Consider the following 16,441-nt stretch of genomic DNA (forward strand, 5'->3'; position numbering starts at 1 on the left):
GAAAAATAACAAAAATAAAGTAGTAAGTAATTTAAAAATAATAAAATGGGGAATAGTGGGAACTACCTTGGGTAGATAGTAAAATGTTGAGTAAATACAGTAATCGCTAGCAGTCGTATTCTGTGCCATAAAATAAAGTCCTGCATCTTCACAAACTCCTTATTAAACAGATCTGAGCCTTGTGTCCTTTCCCCCGACATGACTTTTCTGGTACAGCAGGGACTGACTCAGGAGGCCTGCTCCGTGAGCCCCAGCGACTTGAACTTGGAGCTCAGGGACATGGACTGCAGGTCGGCGCCCGGCGCATGAGTCAGCGGAGAAGCCTGCGGGCCTGTGAGCAGGAGGGTGGAGGGAGAGGGTGGAGGGGGAGGACTGGTTTCCTGGAGGCACAGGTGAGGGGCGTGTGTTCCGGGAGCAGGCGCTGAGCAGCACGGGGCACCCTGGAGAGGCAGCGGGCCACGCGCGGCCACAGACTCACCTGGGTGTGGAGGTCAGTGAAGCCTGGAAGGGCAGGTGGGAACCGAGTGGCGGAGGGCTCCGAATGCTGGGGCAGGGCTCTGAATGCTGGGGCAGGGCTCCGAATGCTGGGGCAGGGCCCCGAATGCTGGGGCAGGGCCGTCTGACTTCGCTGATCTAAAAGCAGGGAGCTGTCCTGCACAGTTGAGCGGGACAGTGACGGGGCCTGGAAGGACAGTTTGGGAGCCAAGGGCCCCTGATGGAAGGGGCAGCGGACGAAATCGGGTCCCACGGTCGCTGGCAGCGAAGGCCCGGTGCACTCTGGGTTTGGAAAGAAGTGGTTGTTAGCAAGTGGGTAGAGCACGGAGCGGTTTGGTGGCCGCCGCCTCTTGAACAGGTTCCCCCAGACATCTCTGCACGCCGGGCTCTGGCACGGATGGAGGTGATGAGCCGCTCTGCGAGCTCTCACCCTGATGGTGTCGGGTCAGAGAAGGTTCCAGGAAGAGAGTCTGCCAGGCTTGCCCAGGGGCCAGGGGGGCTGCCCGCTTTGCTGTGAGATAACATCCCCGAGGACATGGGCGAAGGTCGGGCCTCGTCTGAGGATGGAGTCCCACACGCCTGAAGGAAAAATGGCCATTCTGGGCCTCCCACAGGGCCCTGAGCCCCATGGGACCGATGCCCCGTCCCACAGGAGCGGCCGCGTGAGTGAGCGCACTGAGGCTCGGTGGGCACGCGGTGCCGCCGGCTGTACGGCCATCACTTCCGTGTTGTGGCTTTGCTCTGGCCGATGAAGTGAGGTGGTCAGAACCATACGGCTAGTGGCTCTCCTGCTCCTTGAATGGCGCCTCTGTTTCTAAAAAGACTGCGGATCTCTTTATGTCACTGCTAACCCCTTTTCCTGGTTCTGCACTGGCTCAGGGCAAAAACTATGTCCCCATCCCCAATGAACAGAAACAGCTGTCTCCAGAAATTCCGGTGGGGTCCAGTGATGCTTTCTGCTCAGCCCACCCCTGAGGCCCTGATTCACCTGCAGGCTACCTTCCCGGTGGTGATAAGGAATGCAGGAATCCCGTCGCTCTTAGCATGTTTATCTCTAGTTCTTTGGGGTTTTTTTTTTTTTTAAGATTTTATTTATTTATATGACAGAGATCACAAGCAGGCAGGGAGGCAGGCAAAGTTAGAGGGGGAAGCAAGCTCCCTGCCAAGCAGAGAGCCCGATTCAGGATTCGATCCCAGGACCCCGAGATCATGACCTGATTCGAAGGCAAAGGCCTAACCCACTGAGCCACCCAGGCGCCTCTGTTTATCTCTAGTTTTATCTGCCAACCTGCGGATTCTTCAGGTGCTCGCTGGGAAGCTTGGTCCTGTTCTGTAGGAGCCTCCCGGGACTGGCTCCCACTGTCCCCACCCTGGATTAAATCAGACCCCACCGACTCCCCTCCAGGACTCCAAGGGAGGTGGGGCTCATCCAGGGGCTCCCACCCCGTCACCACGGGCACCTGCATCCCACCCGCCTTCCCGGGACTTCCCCAGCCAGCCTCGGGGTCCTTGGGGCCGCACCAGCATGGGAGTGAAGGCACCGCTTTGCAGTAATGTCTCACGACGGTGCCCGTTTTGACTTTTCTTTTAAACCCTCCATGAAATAATTTCTTGTGGCCGCAAGTGGAAAATCAGCTAATATACATTGAAAAAGAGTGGGAGGGCAGGTGTGCAGCCGCCTCCTTGTTCTGGGTCTGTCTGGAAGCTTGGTCAGAATGGACTCTTCTGGGAGACCCTTGGGCCCCCTTTCCTCAAGCAGACCTGTGCTGGGGCCCGTGTGTCCTGAACAGGAACTCCATAACGAGGAGTGCATGGACGGGTTGGGGGGGAGGATGTGGTGGACGCAGCAGGGAGAGCATCGAGCATCCTTTGGCACAGGTATGGTCCAGAGCACTTGCCCTCCTGCTCACCCAGTCCTCGGAGCAGCTCTGCACCAGGTGGGGAGCCCCTCACGGGATTTCACAGCTAACTGGCTTTCCCCCCGATCCCACCCGCAGTTTCTTTGGCTGTGTCTGTCTGCGGTTTCTACCTGTCCTTCTCGGGCCCCGCTCCCCACATACGAGTCCCATTTCCAGCAAGTGAGACTCGTCTTTCAGGTCGGAAGGATTTTCACATTCTCTCGTCTCAGTGATGTAGATTCACGGTATGGTTTTTTTCTGCGCTGCCCCAGGTGGGCTTTGCTTGCCTTCCGGTGGCCCCTGTCTCTGGCCTGGGGGGCCGGTCTCTACGTCCAGCTCGGTGCCACCTTCCCTCCAAGAGCATTCTGCGGGGAAAGGCGGTATTCTGTAGGAGAGAAGGAAAGAACTCGTCCAGGAGCCACGGCCCCTGGGGGTCATGCTGAGCCAGGCTCAGGACAGCCGAGGCCCTGGAGGCGAGGGCGTGGACTGTCTTTGAGCCCTGATCCTTGTTCATGCACCTTACAAGGATCATATTTATACTTCGCACAAATCAGTCAGGATGGTTCTGTCGTCACTCCGCATGACAAGTACAAAAACTGAGCCTTGGTGGAGTTAAACATTGAACACAGGCTGTCCCCACCCACGAAGTGGGGGTGTGGGCTGGCAAGGCTGGGGTGTGCCCCCTGCACGGTGGGCGCTCAGCCTGGCCTGCTGCGTGCGGAGCGTGGGGGAAAGGCGGCCGTGGAAGATCCCCCACCCCTGGGGCCCTCCAGGTCCCTCCGACGAGTGAAGGCGACGCACCTGGGCCAGAGGCCACCTTCCCAGCCATCTGTGGATAGCGTAGGCAAGGAGCAGCCAGGTTACGTGACCCCTGTTACCATTGTGTGAAGTTCGCCTGCCCTCAAGGTGCTCTTATGCCGTTTCCCTTGAAGGGCATGGGGAATTCGCTGCTTTGAAATTGGCTCCTGCCCGTGGCCTGGTGAGGGTGTGCCCATGGCCAGTCACGTCCCAATCTCCAGAATCCTCCTTCGTGCCCCTTCCAGAAAGAAACAGGCCTTAGAGCCATGATTCGTGTGCTCCATGCACAGACATTCTCGGGCGGCTGGCCGAGTCTGTGTACCACAGCTTCACCTGCGCACGGTACCCAGGGGTGACTTCGAGGCAGAGATGGCTGTGTGTGTGTTTTATTTGGGGTTGTTGTTTGTTAGGGATCCAGGGAGGATTTCAGGGGAGTGTGAGCAGGGAGCAATCCCCCCCGACCCCGCTATGGTGGGGCCACAAGAGGCACCGTGCCGGGAGCTCCTCTCCCAGGTGTGGGAGCCACAGCAGGAACCGTGCCAAGAATGGGACCAGCTGCTGTCAGGACAGACGGATTTATTTCTTCTTTCCCAGACCCTGAAACTGGCTGTATGGACCGTGCAGATCCTGTCTGTCCTCCTCTTTCACTGTGATGAGCAGGCTGGCCAGGGGCTAGAACAAATGTCCCAAACCCTGTTGTGCCCCAGGGTGCAGACAGCAGGCCAGGAAACGCGGGCTGGTTCTGTGTGCCGACAGGACTGATGAGATGGACGTAAGGTGCCCAGAGAATCCAGGGAGGAAGCCCTACTCTGCCCTCCTGGGCTGGGACGCGTTTCTATAGGAGCAGCCTCTGGAAGAAAGAGGATTCCCATTTCCTATGAAATTACTGTTCAACCCATGTTCACTTGCTCAAGGGACGTTCTCTTGTGTTCCTCCCCCGCCTTCAGGAAGAAGCTCATTGCCAAGGTGACCCCATCCCGCGGCATGGTTGCCTGAGAAGAGCTTCGGCAGGTGCCGGGGGTACCTGGAGGAAGAGTGATGAAACCTTAGCCGTCCCCCCGGGAAGATAGTTCGAGATGGCGGCTCAGCGGATCCGAGCTGCCAACTCCAGCGGTCTCCCTCGGTGCAAGTCCGAGGGGACCCTGATTGACCTGAGCGAAGGGTTTTCAGAAGCGAGCTTTAATGATGTCAAAGGTGAGCTCACAGGGTACCCTGGGTGGCTCAGTGGGTTAAGCCTCTGCCTTTGGCTCAGGTCATGATCTCGGTCCTCGGATTGAGCCCCGCATCGGCCTCCCTGCTCAGCGGGGAGCCTGCTTCCTCCTCTCTCTGCCTGCCTCTCTGCCTACTTGTGATCTCTGCCTGTCAAATAAATAAAAATCTTTAAAAAAAAAAAAAGGTGAGCTCGTGGGGACAAAACTGTGGCTGGGGGAAGCAGATTGGGGTTTGCAGGTGCTCAGAGACCCAAGGACTTCTCTGCCTTAAAGGCTGCCAAGTTCCCAGTTAAACTTTAGCTCTCTAAACTTCACCGACCATAAATCCAGCCTTAGAACAATAACCACTTATCTTGGGTTTTTTTTTTTGGTGTGTTGGGAGGTTTTGAATATTGCCCTGAGTAATGCAACTTCTTCATGCAGAATGTTTTTGTGTTTTCTCTTGTTGAGAGTTTTGGTGACATTAAGGTAGGAAGCTGGGTGCTCAGGATACTCGGGGCAAGGACAGAGTATGCCAGCCAAGGAAATATTCAGAGTTGCTACAGAAGAAAAGGTGGTCTGGGACTGGGGTCAGCAAGCTCCCCCTATGAGGGTCACCCACAGCATACTGTAGTCCTTGCAGGCCCCAAGGGTGCCACCACAGCTATTCCTCTGCTCTTGCAGCTCGAAAGCAGTCAGAGAAGACAGTAAGCAGTGGACATGGCTGTGTTGCAATAAAACTTTATTGACAAAAACAGCAAAGGGGCCGTTGTTGGCCAATCCTTGCTGTAGAGGTGGCCCCAGGGGTGAATCACCCTGAGCCTCCGGTTTTCTCTAACAGCCATGTACAGCTGGGTCAGTGAGGTGGGTGATGGGTACTTGTGGGTTGTTTTCTTCCGGGAAGTCCCCTCTGACCTTAGTATGTGCTTCCATCCAGCAGCTTCCCTACGGCGTTCACCACAGCATGTTCGTTACCCGCTGGGCCATCCAGAGTACGAGCTGAACAGTGGGAGCTGCTCTTGGCCTTCATAGCTTTAGCCCCTAGTGCTTAATGAATAGTCCTTGAACCAAACTTCTCTCTCCCTGCTAACACTGTGGCCCTCTTCCCTGTTGTCCTAAAAACCATATGCTCCCCGTTGTGTCTTCCTAATCGCTTTTCCCTTCACTGTATCCTCAACTTCTTCCTCTTCCGGTCTGTGCTTTATGCTTGGAGCCCTGGGCATTGCGTTTAATGTTCTTCACACGAACAGACTGGCAAAGGAGGTCAGGAGATTTTTATTAATAAGAGCGGCACTGTTACCAGGAATTGCCATAAATAATGGGACCCTTTGTTTTTCACAGGCTGGTAAAGGGCATCGTCTTCTTACTTGATAGCCCAGCTAATCATGCTTAAAGGTAGAAATGGGGAGCATCATTTTGTGGGATTTGGGCTGGGTTCTTGAAATAGGAGAGCTGAATTTTTTAAACAATGACCATGACTTGAGAGGTGTTAGGGACCTAACAGAACACCATGGATATGGGGAAAAGACAAACGAGACAGCCCGGGATGCCAGCTTGGTTTGTTAGCCGAGGGCATGATGCCCACAGAGCCGCTGGACCCACTTCCCAAGGTAGCTCTGCCCGATGGACAACAGGCTTCAAGGTGGGGATTTGTTGGCCAAACGGCCCGCTGTGAAGCCTTCCACCCCCTCATTAGCGTTCCACCTGCACCAGAACTGAGGCAACGGGGTAAAAACTGTAGGACTCAGTGCTTTGTGACACACGGGGATTTTTTTTGTATTAAAATCAAGGATAGCTGTGAATCTGGACAGTGTTCCTCAGAATTCATTAAGATGGGATTTGATAAGGATTCTTCTGCATTTGATTGGGTGGAAGCCCACCTGGTGTCCCCGGGTGCCCGGTGACAGGTGACTGATGGAGGGACCCATCTGGAAGGAGCTCACACCAGAGTCCTCCTCCACGGAGCAGCCCAGCAGGGAGGAGCACCATTTCCCACTGGGTGAGCCGGATCCTTGAGTGAAATGTGTTACTGTACTGCTTCTTTACTAAGGAGAGTGCTTGGAATTTTAAGTGAGCCCATTTTTATTCTTCAGTCTGGTGAAACTAAAGTGATAATTTGCACTGATACATTTTCTTAGGCTAATATACAAAGCCTGCTTAATAGCTTTTGGGTTTTAATTTTAAAAATATCACTCTAAGGGAATTGTTGCGGGGAACATAATAGGGATATAACTTCTGAGGGAGTCTAACAAGATTTTAATAGCTGGCAAGCTCTCGGATTTTCATTGGGTTTTCATTTTTATGTGACATTTTCATTAGATGTGTCAAAGAAACAAAAAGTGGTTTATATTACTGGAGACGGTGCCTGGAAAACAAACGGAGAAAGATCCTTTTGTCCCCTGACCCCAGCCTGACCCATCCCCTGTCCCGCCACCTCTGCCTCAAAGGCATTCTCTTTTTCTTAGCTGTTTTATTCACTCCCCTCCCTTCACTGTAAGCGATTTGTTTGGGGCACACCCAGGGAGAACACCTTGGCCCCGTAAGATGGATAAAGGCTCTCTGTCGCATGCCTGCAAGATGAACATTCATCCCAAGAATATTGGTTGAACACCTGCTATGTGACAGGCTGTCTTCCAGGATTACCACTGTGAGCAAAACAGACCTTAAGGGAGCTTCCATCCTAATGGGGCAACATAGTCCTCCCCACAGAAAAAAAAATGTATGTATATGATGTATCGTTTAATGGAAGTGCCATGGAGAAAATAAAATTAGGAGGGGTAGATAGGTCCACTTGAACGTAATAACCCTTTGTGGGTCCTTACCTGGGGCTAAGCATCTTTATGCTAAGGGCGCTATCAGAAAACCTTATCTTCAGCAGAGTCCACTGAGGGAAGAATCTTAGTTCCTGAGGCCACACGGCTTCTCAAGGTCTGGATTACAGCCGAGGCACAGTGAGCCCAGGGCCAGATTCCCTGCCAGCACTGCACACGGAGGGTGGGAGGTGCCGGCCTTCGCCGCCCAGGTTATAGCCCTCTAGATACTCCTCTAACCTGGTTCATGGAAATAGGAACTTCCTGCTTTATTTTCCAAGACTTGGCTAAGGAAATTCAATTCAGTTTTCATTATTTGTTTTCAGAGGAAAAGGAAACCGGCCGAAGGTGTTCTAGAGGGCCCGTTGGATAGACCAGAGCATGTGTTGACTTAATCGTGTGTTAGAGACGATACGGGAAACACACGGGCCTGTCTTCCTGTTGTTAGTTACAGGACCCCAGAATATTAACAACCTCTGTGACACAAGGCACACTTGGGGTGGGGACTTAGTCCTCTCTGATGGAACTTTCCGCAGCCTCTGGACCTAGTCTGTCGTGTATGAGAGGGAGAGAAGACGCTTCGGTATTTGATTAACCATTAGTGTTCAAAGACACACACCCCTGGTTGAGATGACTGACTTCGGCCACTCCGACTGCTGTTGACCTCCGTAACCTGCGTCGTTGAATGGTGCAAACCAGAAATTAGCTCGAGTCACTGTTCTAAGTGTCGGGGTTTTTCAGACTTCAGCTTTGGCTCAGAAATAACATGATTGCCACGAGACATAAAATGTTGTTTTTCCAGGTATGTGGGAAAGGCGGTTTCCACGTTGTCATTCTGAATGATCATTTAAAGGAGGCTGAAAGAGGCTGGCCTCAAAGGGCTTAGTTTGGTGGAGATGGGTTCAGCTTGTCAAGGAACCTTCTTCCACTCCGCTCACATGTTCTGTGTTGAAGGCAGAGGGTGTCACCCACTCAAAACACTGAGAGCTGCTTTGGAAGCTCTTCATTGCCCATCCCCGGCCACAGACAGTGGGTCACTCTGCTCAGTGCCCTGCATGCCTGTGGGCCTCGCCCTCACCACCTGTCTCTTTGTGTTTTACGCAGTGCCTTCTCCCAGTGCCTTGCTAGTAGACAATCCCACACCTTTTGGAAACGCAAAGGAAGTCATTGCAATCAAGGACTACTGCCCCACCAACTTCACCACGCTGAAGTTCTCCAAGGGGGACCACCTCTACGTCCTGGACACGTCCGGCGGGGAGTGGTGGTATGCTCACAACACCACAGAGATGGGCTACATCCCGTCCTCCTACGTGCAGCCCCTAAACTACCGGAACTCCACTCTGAGCGACAGCGGGGTGATTGACAATCTTCCAGACAGCCCAGACGAGGTGGCCAAGGAGCTAGACCTGCTCGGGGGGTGGACAGATGACAAGGGGTCCAGCAAAACCTATAGTAATAACCCTTTCTGGAACGGGGTCCAGACAAACCCGTTTCTGAACGGGAATGTGCCGGCGACGCCCGGTGTGGACGGGCTGACCCCCAGGAGCACCGTGGATCTGCTGCTTTTTGATCCAGGCGTGTCCTCGTTCACGGAGTCCAGCTCCGCCACCACCAACAGCACCGGGAACATCTTTGACGAGCTGCCAGCCGCGAACCGCGTCCAGGCAGAGGCGCCCGGCAAGCGGGACAACCCGTTCTTTAGGAGCAAGCGCTCCTACAGCCTCTCGGAGCTGTCGGTCCTGCAGGCCAAGTCGGATGCCCCCGACTCAGCAGGGTTCTTCACGGGCCTGAAGTCCCCCGCCCCAGAGCAGTTCCAGAGCCGGGAGGACTTCCGAGCCGCCTGGCTGAGCCACCGGAAGCTAGCCCGCTCCTGCCACGATCTGGACTTGCTGGGCCAGAGCCCCGGCTGGGGTCAGACCCAGGCGCTGGAGATGAGCATCGCCTGCAAGCTGGACAGCTCCGGGGGCGCCGTGCAGCTGCCCGACACCAACATCAGCATCCACGTGCCAGAAGGCCACGTGGCCCCTGGCGAGACGCAGCAGATCTCCATGAAAGCGCTGCTGGACCCTCCACTGGAGCTCAACAGTGACCGGTGCAGCAGCGTCAGCCCGGTGCTGGAGGTGAAGCTGAGCACCCTGGAGGTGAGAACCCACATCATCCTGGAGATGAAAGTGTCGGCCGAGGTGAAAAACGACATTTTCAGCAAAAGCACGGTGGGACTCCAGTGCCTACGGAGCGACTTGAAGGAAGGGCCCTATGTCCCCATCCCCCTCACCTACAGCTACGGGGACACGGTCCAGGTCCAGCTGGACAACCTGGAGCCCTGCATGTACCTGGCCATCGTTGCCCACGGCCCAAACATTCTCTACCCTTCCACGGTGTGGGACTTCATCAATAAAAAGATCACCGTGGGGCTCTATGGCCCCAAACACATTCACCCATCCTTCAAGACCGTGGTGACCCTTTTCGGGCATGACTGTGCCCCAAAGACGCTGATGGTCAGTGAGGTCACCCGCCAGGCCCCCTGCCCTGCCCCCGTGGCCCTGCAGCTCTGGGGTAAACACCAGTTCGTCCTGTCCAGGCCCCAGGACCTGCACGTCTGCATGTTTTCCAACATGACCAATTATGAGGTCAAGGGCAGTGAGCAGGCCAGAGTGGTCAGGGGATTCCAGATGAAGCTGGGCAAGGTGAGCCGCCTCATCTTCCCCGTCACCTGCCAGAACGCCAGCGAGCTGTCCGACTTCACCCTGCGGGTCCAGGTGAAAGGCGACCAGGAGGCCATCCTGACCCAGTTTTGCGTCCAGACCCCCCAGCCACCCCCTAAAAGTGCCATCAAGCCGTCCGGGCAGAGGCGGTTCCTCAAGAAGAACGAGGTCGGGAAAATCATCCTGTCCCCGTTTGCCGCCACCACCAAATACCCAACATTTCAGGACCGCCCGGTGTCCAGCCTCAAGTTCGGCAAACTGCTCAAGACCGTGGTGCGGCAGAGCAAGAACCACTACCTGCTGGAGTACAAAAAGGGCGACGCCATCGCCCTGCTCAGCGAGGAGAAGATCCGGCTGAAGGGGCAGCTGTGGACCAAGGAGTGGTACATCGGCTATCACCAGGGCAAGGTCGGCCTGGTGCACGCCAAGAACGTGCTGGTGGTGGGCAGGGCCAGGCCGAGCCTTTTTTCGGGGCCCGAGCTGAGCACGTCGGTGCTGCTGGAGCAGATCCTGCGGCCCTGTAAGTTCCTCACGTACATCTACGCCTCCGTCAGGACCCTGCTCATGGAGAACATCAGCAGCTGGCGCTCCTTCGCCGACGCCCTGGGCTACGGGAACCTGCCGCTCACCTTCTTCTGCCGCGCGGAGCTGGACAGCGAGCCCGAGCGCGTGGCGTCGGTTCTGGAGAAGCTGAAGGAGGACTGTAACAACACGGAGAACAAAGACCGCAAATCCTTCCAGAAGGAGCTCATGATGGTGAGTGCTCAGTGGGGAGCCTGGGGCCTGACCGTCCGCTCTCAGCGCCTCTCCCTGCACACTGGGGCGTGGGTTGGTGAATCACCGGGCCGGCATCCGGGCGCGTCTTCACTTTCTGGAACGCACAGGGCTTAAGTGTGCACGTGCACCTGGAGGTCATTTGGGGAGCCCCAGACAGCTCAAGAGCCACCACGGAGAGCACCGTTCAGGTGGCTTTCTGCTGGATTCGCGCGCTCCTTGAGGTCTCTGATGGACCCCTCAGGGCTTGGTGGAAGTGGGGGGCACAGGGAGACTCTCAGTCCAGTTTGCCTCTGTTTTGATGTCTTGGGAGAAGATCCGTGTTTCATCAGATTCCTACTAGGATCTAGGACTCTGACGCTTTCAGAGCTGCCGCCCCAAAGTTTAGCTTTACTTTGATAAGAGTTTCCCTATCCTCGAGGTTTCCACGTTTCTCTCTCTGTCTCCTTTTTGTGTGTGTGAGTAGGGATTGAGGATGGCCTCTGTTTCTCCGGCACGGCTGGGAATTGCAATCCTGAGACTAGGAGAGGGCGAGGTTGGTGTCATACCACAGGACACGCCCAGGCCTCTAGCCAACGGGGAAGGCATTCGCTCAAGTCCCCCACGGCCTCCCACGGCCTGGGCTCTGCCACCCTCTCCCAGCTGTGTGCTTCTCGTGGCCTGTCATAGAACACTGACCTGCAGAAGCTTGACGGTACCCTCTTGGCATCCCACCTTGCATCTGGTGGACGTTGTTTCCATGGCAGAAGCATCCTCTGTCTCCTTCCCCATCTTCCCAACCTGTCCCTGGGGCTTCTTCCTGTGGAAACCCTGGTGATTCGATCATTGGCCTTCCTTCCTTGCTCCCCCAGGCTCCACACCCTCTTTTTGCCTTCTGACTTTTTAAGAGATGAGTCTCAGCACCTCAGAATTTCTGCCACCTGTATTCTCCCAACTGCCATGCGGCGAGAGCAGCTGTGGGAACGGATGAGTCGGGTATGCGTGTGTCTGAGCATGCCCCTGTTGCTGTCGGAATGCCACTGAGGTCCGTCCATGGCACATGCAGCTCTTGGCTGTCCTGGGAGCCAGAAGCCAGAAGGGATACCGTCCCCTGCAGGCTGGGGAGAGGCGGGGCTGCATCCCCACCGGCTCCCTGCGGAAGGCCCCTCCCCTAGCTGCCCACGAGCTGTGGCAAGCCCAGCAAGGCTGGTGTCCCCTTGGATGGACCCGGCTCAGTGGTTAGAGGTGCACATCCCTCTCTATGCCCTCGAACTGCGGTTTGCTGTAGATTATAAAATCGGGTGCTTTCATGAACGTAAACAACACTGATGGCTCCTTGATTACAGCCTAAGACGCCCTCACCTCCAGTGGCCGGAGCTGGGGAAGGGGACAGTGGGAGCAGCCCTTCCCACCTGGGGAGGACTGATGACAAGGGAGGCCCTTTGCTTACCCACGTTCCCTCACCTCCTTCCAGGTCTTTCCAGACTTAAGTGGTGGCTCTTTCTCTTCATGTGGGGGCCTTCTCTGACGGCACATGTTTGGGGGCCATCCCTGGGTTCCTATCAGGCATGGGGGTCTCTCCGGGGCCTAGTCGGGTCTGCTCGGAGGTTGGCAGTGTTTTCCCTCGTTCATCTCCTGGACTAAATCCGTCACCATCCTGAGAGCGGGTAGGTTAGAATGTTGGCTGAACGTCTAGAAATCACAGGCCGATTTGTCCCCGTGTGTTTCAGAGGTCACTGGAAGCCAGGTTCCATTTCTTGCCACACTCGAGTCTCTGAATGGTGGCTTCCCGCAGCCTCGGGGGGTCCACCAGCCCTGCAGCTGTCACGGCCCCTCGTGTGGTGGCACGGTTTTCTGTTCAGGTGGGACTCTCTGGTCTGGAAAGAGTGAACCCATGGGAAGGGGTGAAGGTTTGGGATCGTAGGTTTGCAGGGAGATGGGAAGGGAGAAACATCGTTCTGTCCTCCCGCCATCTGAGGGGGGTCGGGCCTGGGCCCACGCTGCTCCCTTGGCCCAGAACTCTTCCCCGCAGACCCTGGACAGAGGCTCTTCACATCCCCTGGTGCCAGCCCACAGGTCGTGCCCTCAGACCTTTTCCGTGCTCTGCTTCATCGGTCCAGATCACTGTCTGCACTGTGCTTTCCCCAGTCCCAGGTGGCCTTGTTGCCTCGAGTTCGTGTTCTTGCTCTTGACCTCATCAGATATAAACACTGCTCAGGTTCTCGGGCCCCGACCTGCGCCGCGTCCTGTGGTCAGACCGTGCTTCTGCTCTGGTTCTCCGGGTGCCTTCCCTCCTGCCATCGTTGCATGGCCTTGAGGGGCGTCTTGCACAAGTCCGTGGACTCCCGGTGTGCCCCTGCCTGCCCTTTCCCACCCAAACTGTGCAACCACCGCCAGGGAATGCTGCCCCCGCCTTGCCCCCTTGCCTTGTTGTGGAAGCCGCAACCATCCGTGCCAGAGGATGGCCACCCCGCCGACCGTGCCCCCAGGCCGGACTGAATGCAGCGGGGAGGGAAGGGGCGATGCGGGGCTGCTGCAGGGAGTGGGCAAGATTGGCACTGAACGAGGCAAGTAGCCAGGGTGGACGGAGCCCCTGGGGACCTCTGCCGGTAGGACTGGACTTGTGGTGGCGGGTTGGGGAGAGGTCAGGAAGGGGTCCTCAAGGATCACGGAGTGGAAGGTAAGGGGTGGAAGCTTCCGACACGGAGCAAGGAGGCGCCACCACAGACAGCGGTGCAGGTGTTTCCCAGCTGCCTCCTGTGTGCGCAGGGGCGACACCGGCTGCTGGGCTTTCTAAGGGCAGGGGTCCTTGATGTGAGCGAGGCGTGGAGTGATGAGCACGAGGGCAGGACACGCTTGCCGGGAGCCCCCTGTGTAGACCAGGGAAAGGTGAGCAGGCCCGATGGTGGGGGCTTGTACTGGTGCAAAAGCCCACTCGCCGAGGCGGGGGGCCGCCAGGTTGAAGGCACAGCGTGAGCAGGATCAGGGTCCCGGAGAGCAGAGATGGGGGCAGACCAGAGACCACACAGTGATCCTGGAGGGATGGTATGTGGGGTGTGGGGCCACCCGCACCGGATCGCACTCGAGCTTTGCTCTGTAGGCACAGAGAGGGGTACCGTGTTTGGGAGAAGAGAAGGGGAGCCAAGCTGGATCCAGGCGTGTCCCTGCGCCTTGCCACACCCCACACCCCCTGAGCCCCTCAGAAGCCGCTACCCATCCTGCCAGGAACCCCGCTCCAAATGTCATTCCTGCAGAATATCAGGAGGGCGCCTGGGGCGGAGGACCCCGTTTTCTAGATACTCGTTTCTAGATCTACGTGTGTTCAGGAGACGAATCGGCTGCTCATTTTTATCAGCGGTGAGAGGTGTGGCCAGATCCGAGGACTGCCCGGCGGGGCCGCCCTCCAGGTTGGTGCGGAGATTGCCTGGGCCGCTCGGCTCCAGTCCGCTGCTCACCTTCGCAGCCATCAGAGGGGCCCCTCTTGCAATCAGGCCTTCCGTTTCTGGCTGCAGTGCGCGCTTTCCCTGCTCCCGTGCAGGTCGGCCCCGGGGCCCATGGCCACTCTTCCACGGCGTCATTGGTGAGAAGCGGTGTTTTCTTGCCACGGGCCCGGCGGTGTGGCCCTTAAGAGCTTCAGGGGCCTGTGTTTGCACAGCTGTCTGGGCTCATCCTGGGTTTTGTTTGGTCTTGAATGGAAAATGGTTTTGTCGCTGGGGAGTACACAGCTGGGAGTGACAGGAAGTGGGTGGCAGGTGCTGTTACTGTGGCGATGGACTGTCCCGAGACCCCTCCTCCCATTTGCCAACTTTGGGCTCCCTGTTGGGACTTTTGTTTTCGCGAAAGGGAGAAAGCAGAGCCTGTTCTTTGCTCTTGGCAAGGTGAAGTTCTTGACCGCGTCTCCTGCTGCGTCTGGTGCCAAACACGTGCTTGTGTGTGACGGCACCGAAGGAAGGGTTGGGCGGGGAGGGAGCAGTCAGGGGCGTGGGTGGGCCTGCCAGGGGGGCGGTGGCGGGCGCTCAGGGCTGGGGCTGGAGCCGCTGGGCTTCTGAGTCCGGGGGCGGACTCTTTGGAGAAGGTACTCTGAGAAAGAGAAGGTTCCTCTAGTACATATATCAAGGGAAGGGTACCTGCTTCCAGGAGTGGAATAAAGCCCAAGCTGATGGAAATGAGGGGTGAACTGGAAGATTCCAGGGGTGGGGTGGGGTTGGAGAGGACAGTCTGGAGTGATTCTCCCGGCAAAAAGCCCCTGATTACCCCCAGAAAGAGGGCAGTTAGCTAACCACTGCGCCTATAGGGGTTCCTGGGGTTCTTCTCATGTTTGCATGTCTTGGGAACAGAAGCATGGGTGGGGTGACCATACAGCAAAACCGAAAGGATACCTCATTGTCTTTTCATAAGAGTAATTCCTAAAACGGGGCCTCGCAGACTGGCTCCTGGCCACCTGCTTTCGTAAGTGAGGTCACACCGGACTGAGCCGTGCCTGCTGCTTCCCACACTGTCTGTGCTGCTTCAGCCCCACACCGGCCGATGCAGGGGCTTGTGACAAAGACGGCAGGGCCCGCAGAGCCGAAACCTCTGCCCTGTCTAGCGCTGGGTCGAACAGGTTTGGTCACCTGGCTCAAATTCCCGTTCGCTCCGATCAGATTGCTGCCAGGGTCAGCCTCGTTTCGAATGGGATTTTCTGGGATTACCTGTGGGCATTGGTGTGTGTGTGTGAATTGAAGAGGAAGCTACAGGGAAAGGAGCCCGAGCCTCCTGCTGGAAGCTTTCCCCTGCTAGGACCCGGCAGCACCCACAGTATGCCCTTAAAAAAATGCCTAAATGCCTCCTGGGTGGTGGTGTGGCCGCTCCGGGGCCGTCGAAACCCGCGCCAGCTCATCCAAGTGTGAGCAGAGCTGAAATTAGTAAACGAAGGTGCTTCCGTCCGCGTTCATCCTGCTGCTCACGTGGAGCCCCGGTCCTCGCCTGTGGCCCAGGCACAGAGCCATTGTCCTCACTCCCGCCAGGGGCGACCCCAGTCGGAAGCGTGACTCTGGTGTGTTCTGTTTCCTAGAAAAGGAGGCCACCTCCAGAGCTGGGAAGCCACGGGCAAAAGCCAAGTGCAGACGCGGAGGGACTGACCGTCTGCTCTGTCGGGGAGGGGACCTGCCTGCCTCAGCGCCTTTGGGGCTCCAGACTCACCACATGGCAACAATTTAAATCCAGGGTCCGACCAGGGTATCGCACGTCCCCCGGCCACACACGGGGACGTGCGTGTGTTTAGATCCTCTGAAGCACGGATCTACTAAACATCGATTTTTTTCTTTTTAAACAACATCACTTGAATGCCTCAAAATTCAGGAAAAAAGGGACCCTTTTCTGAAATGAGTTGAGAAGTCACATAGTCCAGGCCCGTGTTTTCTTTGGTTCCATCCCTGACGTCAAGGAGTGAGTGAGTGCCCACAGAATTTGGGCAAAGGCCTGCCTCCACCTCTGTCCCCTCAGGGACCCTGGACAGGCCACCTGCAGGTGTTGGGCCTCTCTGTTGCTCCCTCGGCTTTGTCTGCAAACTGGGGTGAGCCTGGCGCCTGCCTGACAGGGGTTCTGAGGAGTGGATGAGGCCCTGCCCGGCTCATCGTAGGAGCTCAGTCCTCTTGGCTTATTCCAGAACACAACAGAACCAACCCAAACAGGACCACGGGACCCTCACGCACCCCCTCCGGCCCACCGCAGTTCCAGCTAGCCGCCACCAGAGGGACCCATCACCCCTGCTGCAAACTGCAGAGGTTCCCGGGCTGGGGCATGCAGCTCCT

At 56.7% G+C, this 16,441-nt stretch overlaps 1 protein-coding gene across 3 annotated transcripts in view; it reads left to right on the forward strand.

The window, feature by feature from the left end:
* SH3BP4 (SH3 domain binding protein 4) overlaps positions 1 to 16,441 on the forward strand; it is an 82,089-nt gene that overhangs the window by 61,221 nt on the left and 4,427 nt on the right. The window contains exons 1-3 of one of the 3 annotated variants that reach the window (XM_032355247.1): positions 386 to 490; positions 4,139 to 4,385; positions 8,296 to 10,652. In XM_032355247.1, the coding sequence (XP_032211138.1) occupies positions 4,268 to 4,385; positions 8,296 to 10,652 (2,475 nt within the window). In that variant the 5' untranslated portion in view covers positions 386 to 490; positions 4,139 to 4,267. Of the gene's footprint in view, positions 1 to 385; positions 491 to 4,138; positions 4,386 to 6,288; positions 6,381 to 8,295; positions 10,653 to 16,441 lie in introns of those variants that run through there. The other 2 variants (XM_032355248.1, XM_032355246.1) reach the window with 2 other exon arrangements.

This window comes from Mustela erminea, chromosome 8, assembly GCF_009829155.1.
Source record: "Mustela erminea isolate mMusErm1 chromosome 8, mMusErm1.Pri, whole genome shotgun sequence".
Taxonomy (NCBI): domain Eukaryota; kingdom Metazoa; phylum Chordata; class Mammalia; order Carnivora; family Mustelidae; genus Mustela; species Mustela erminea.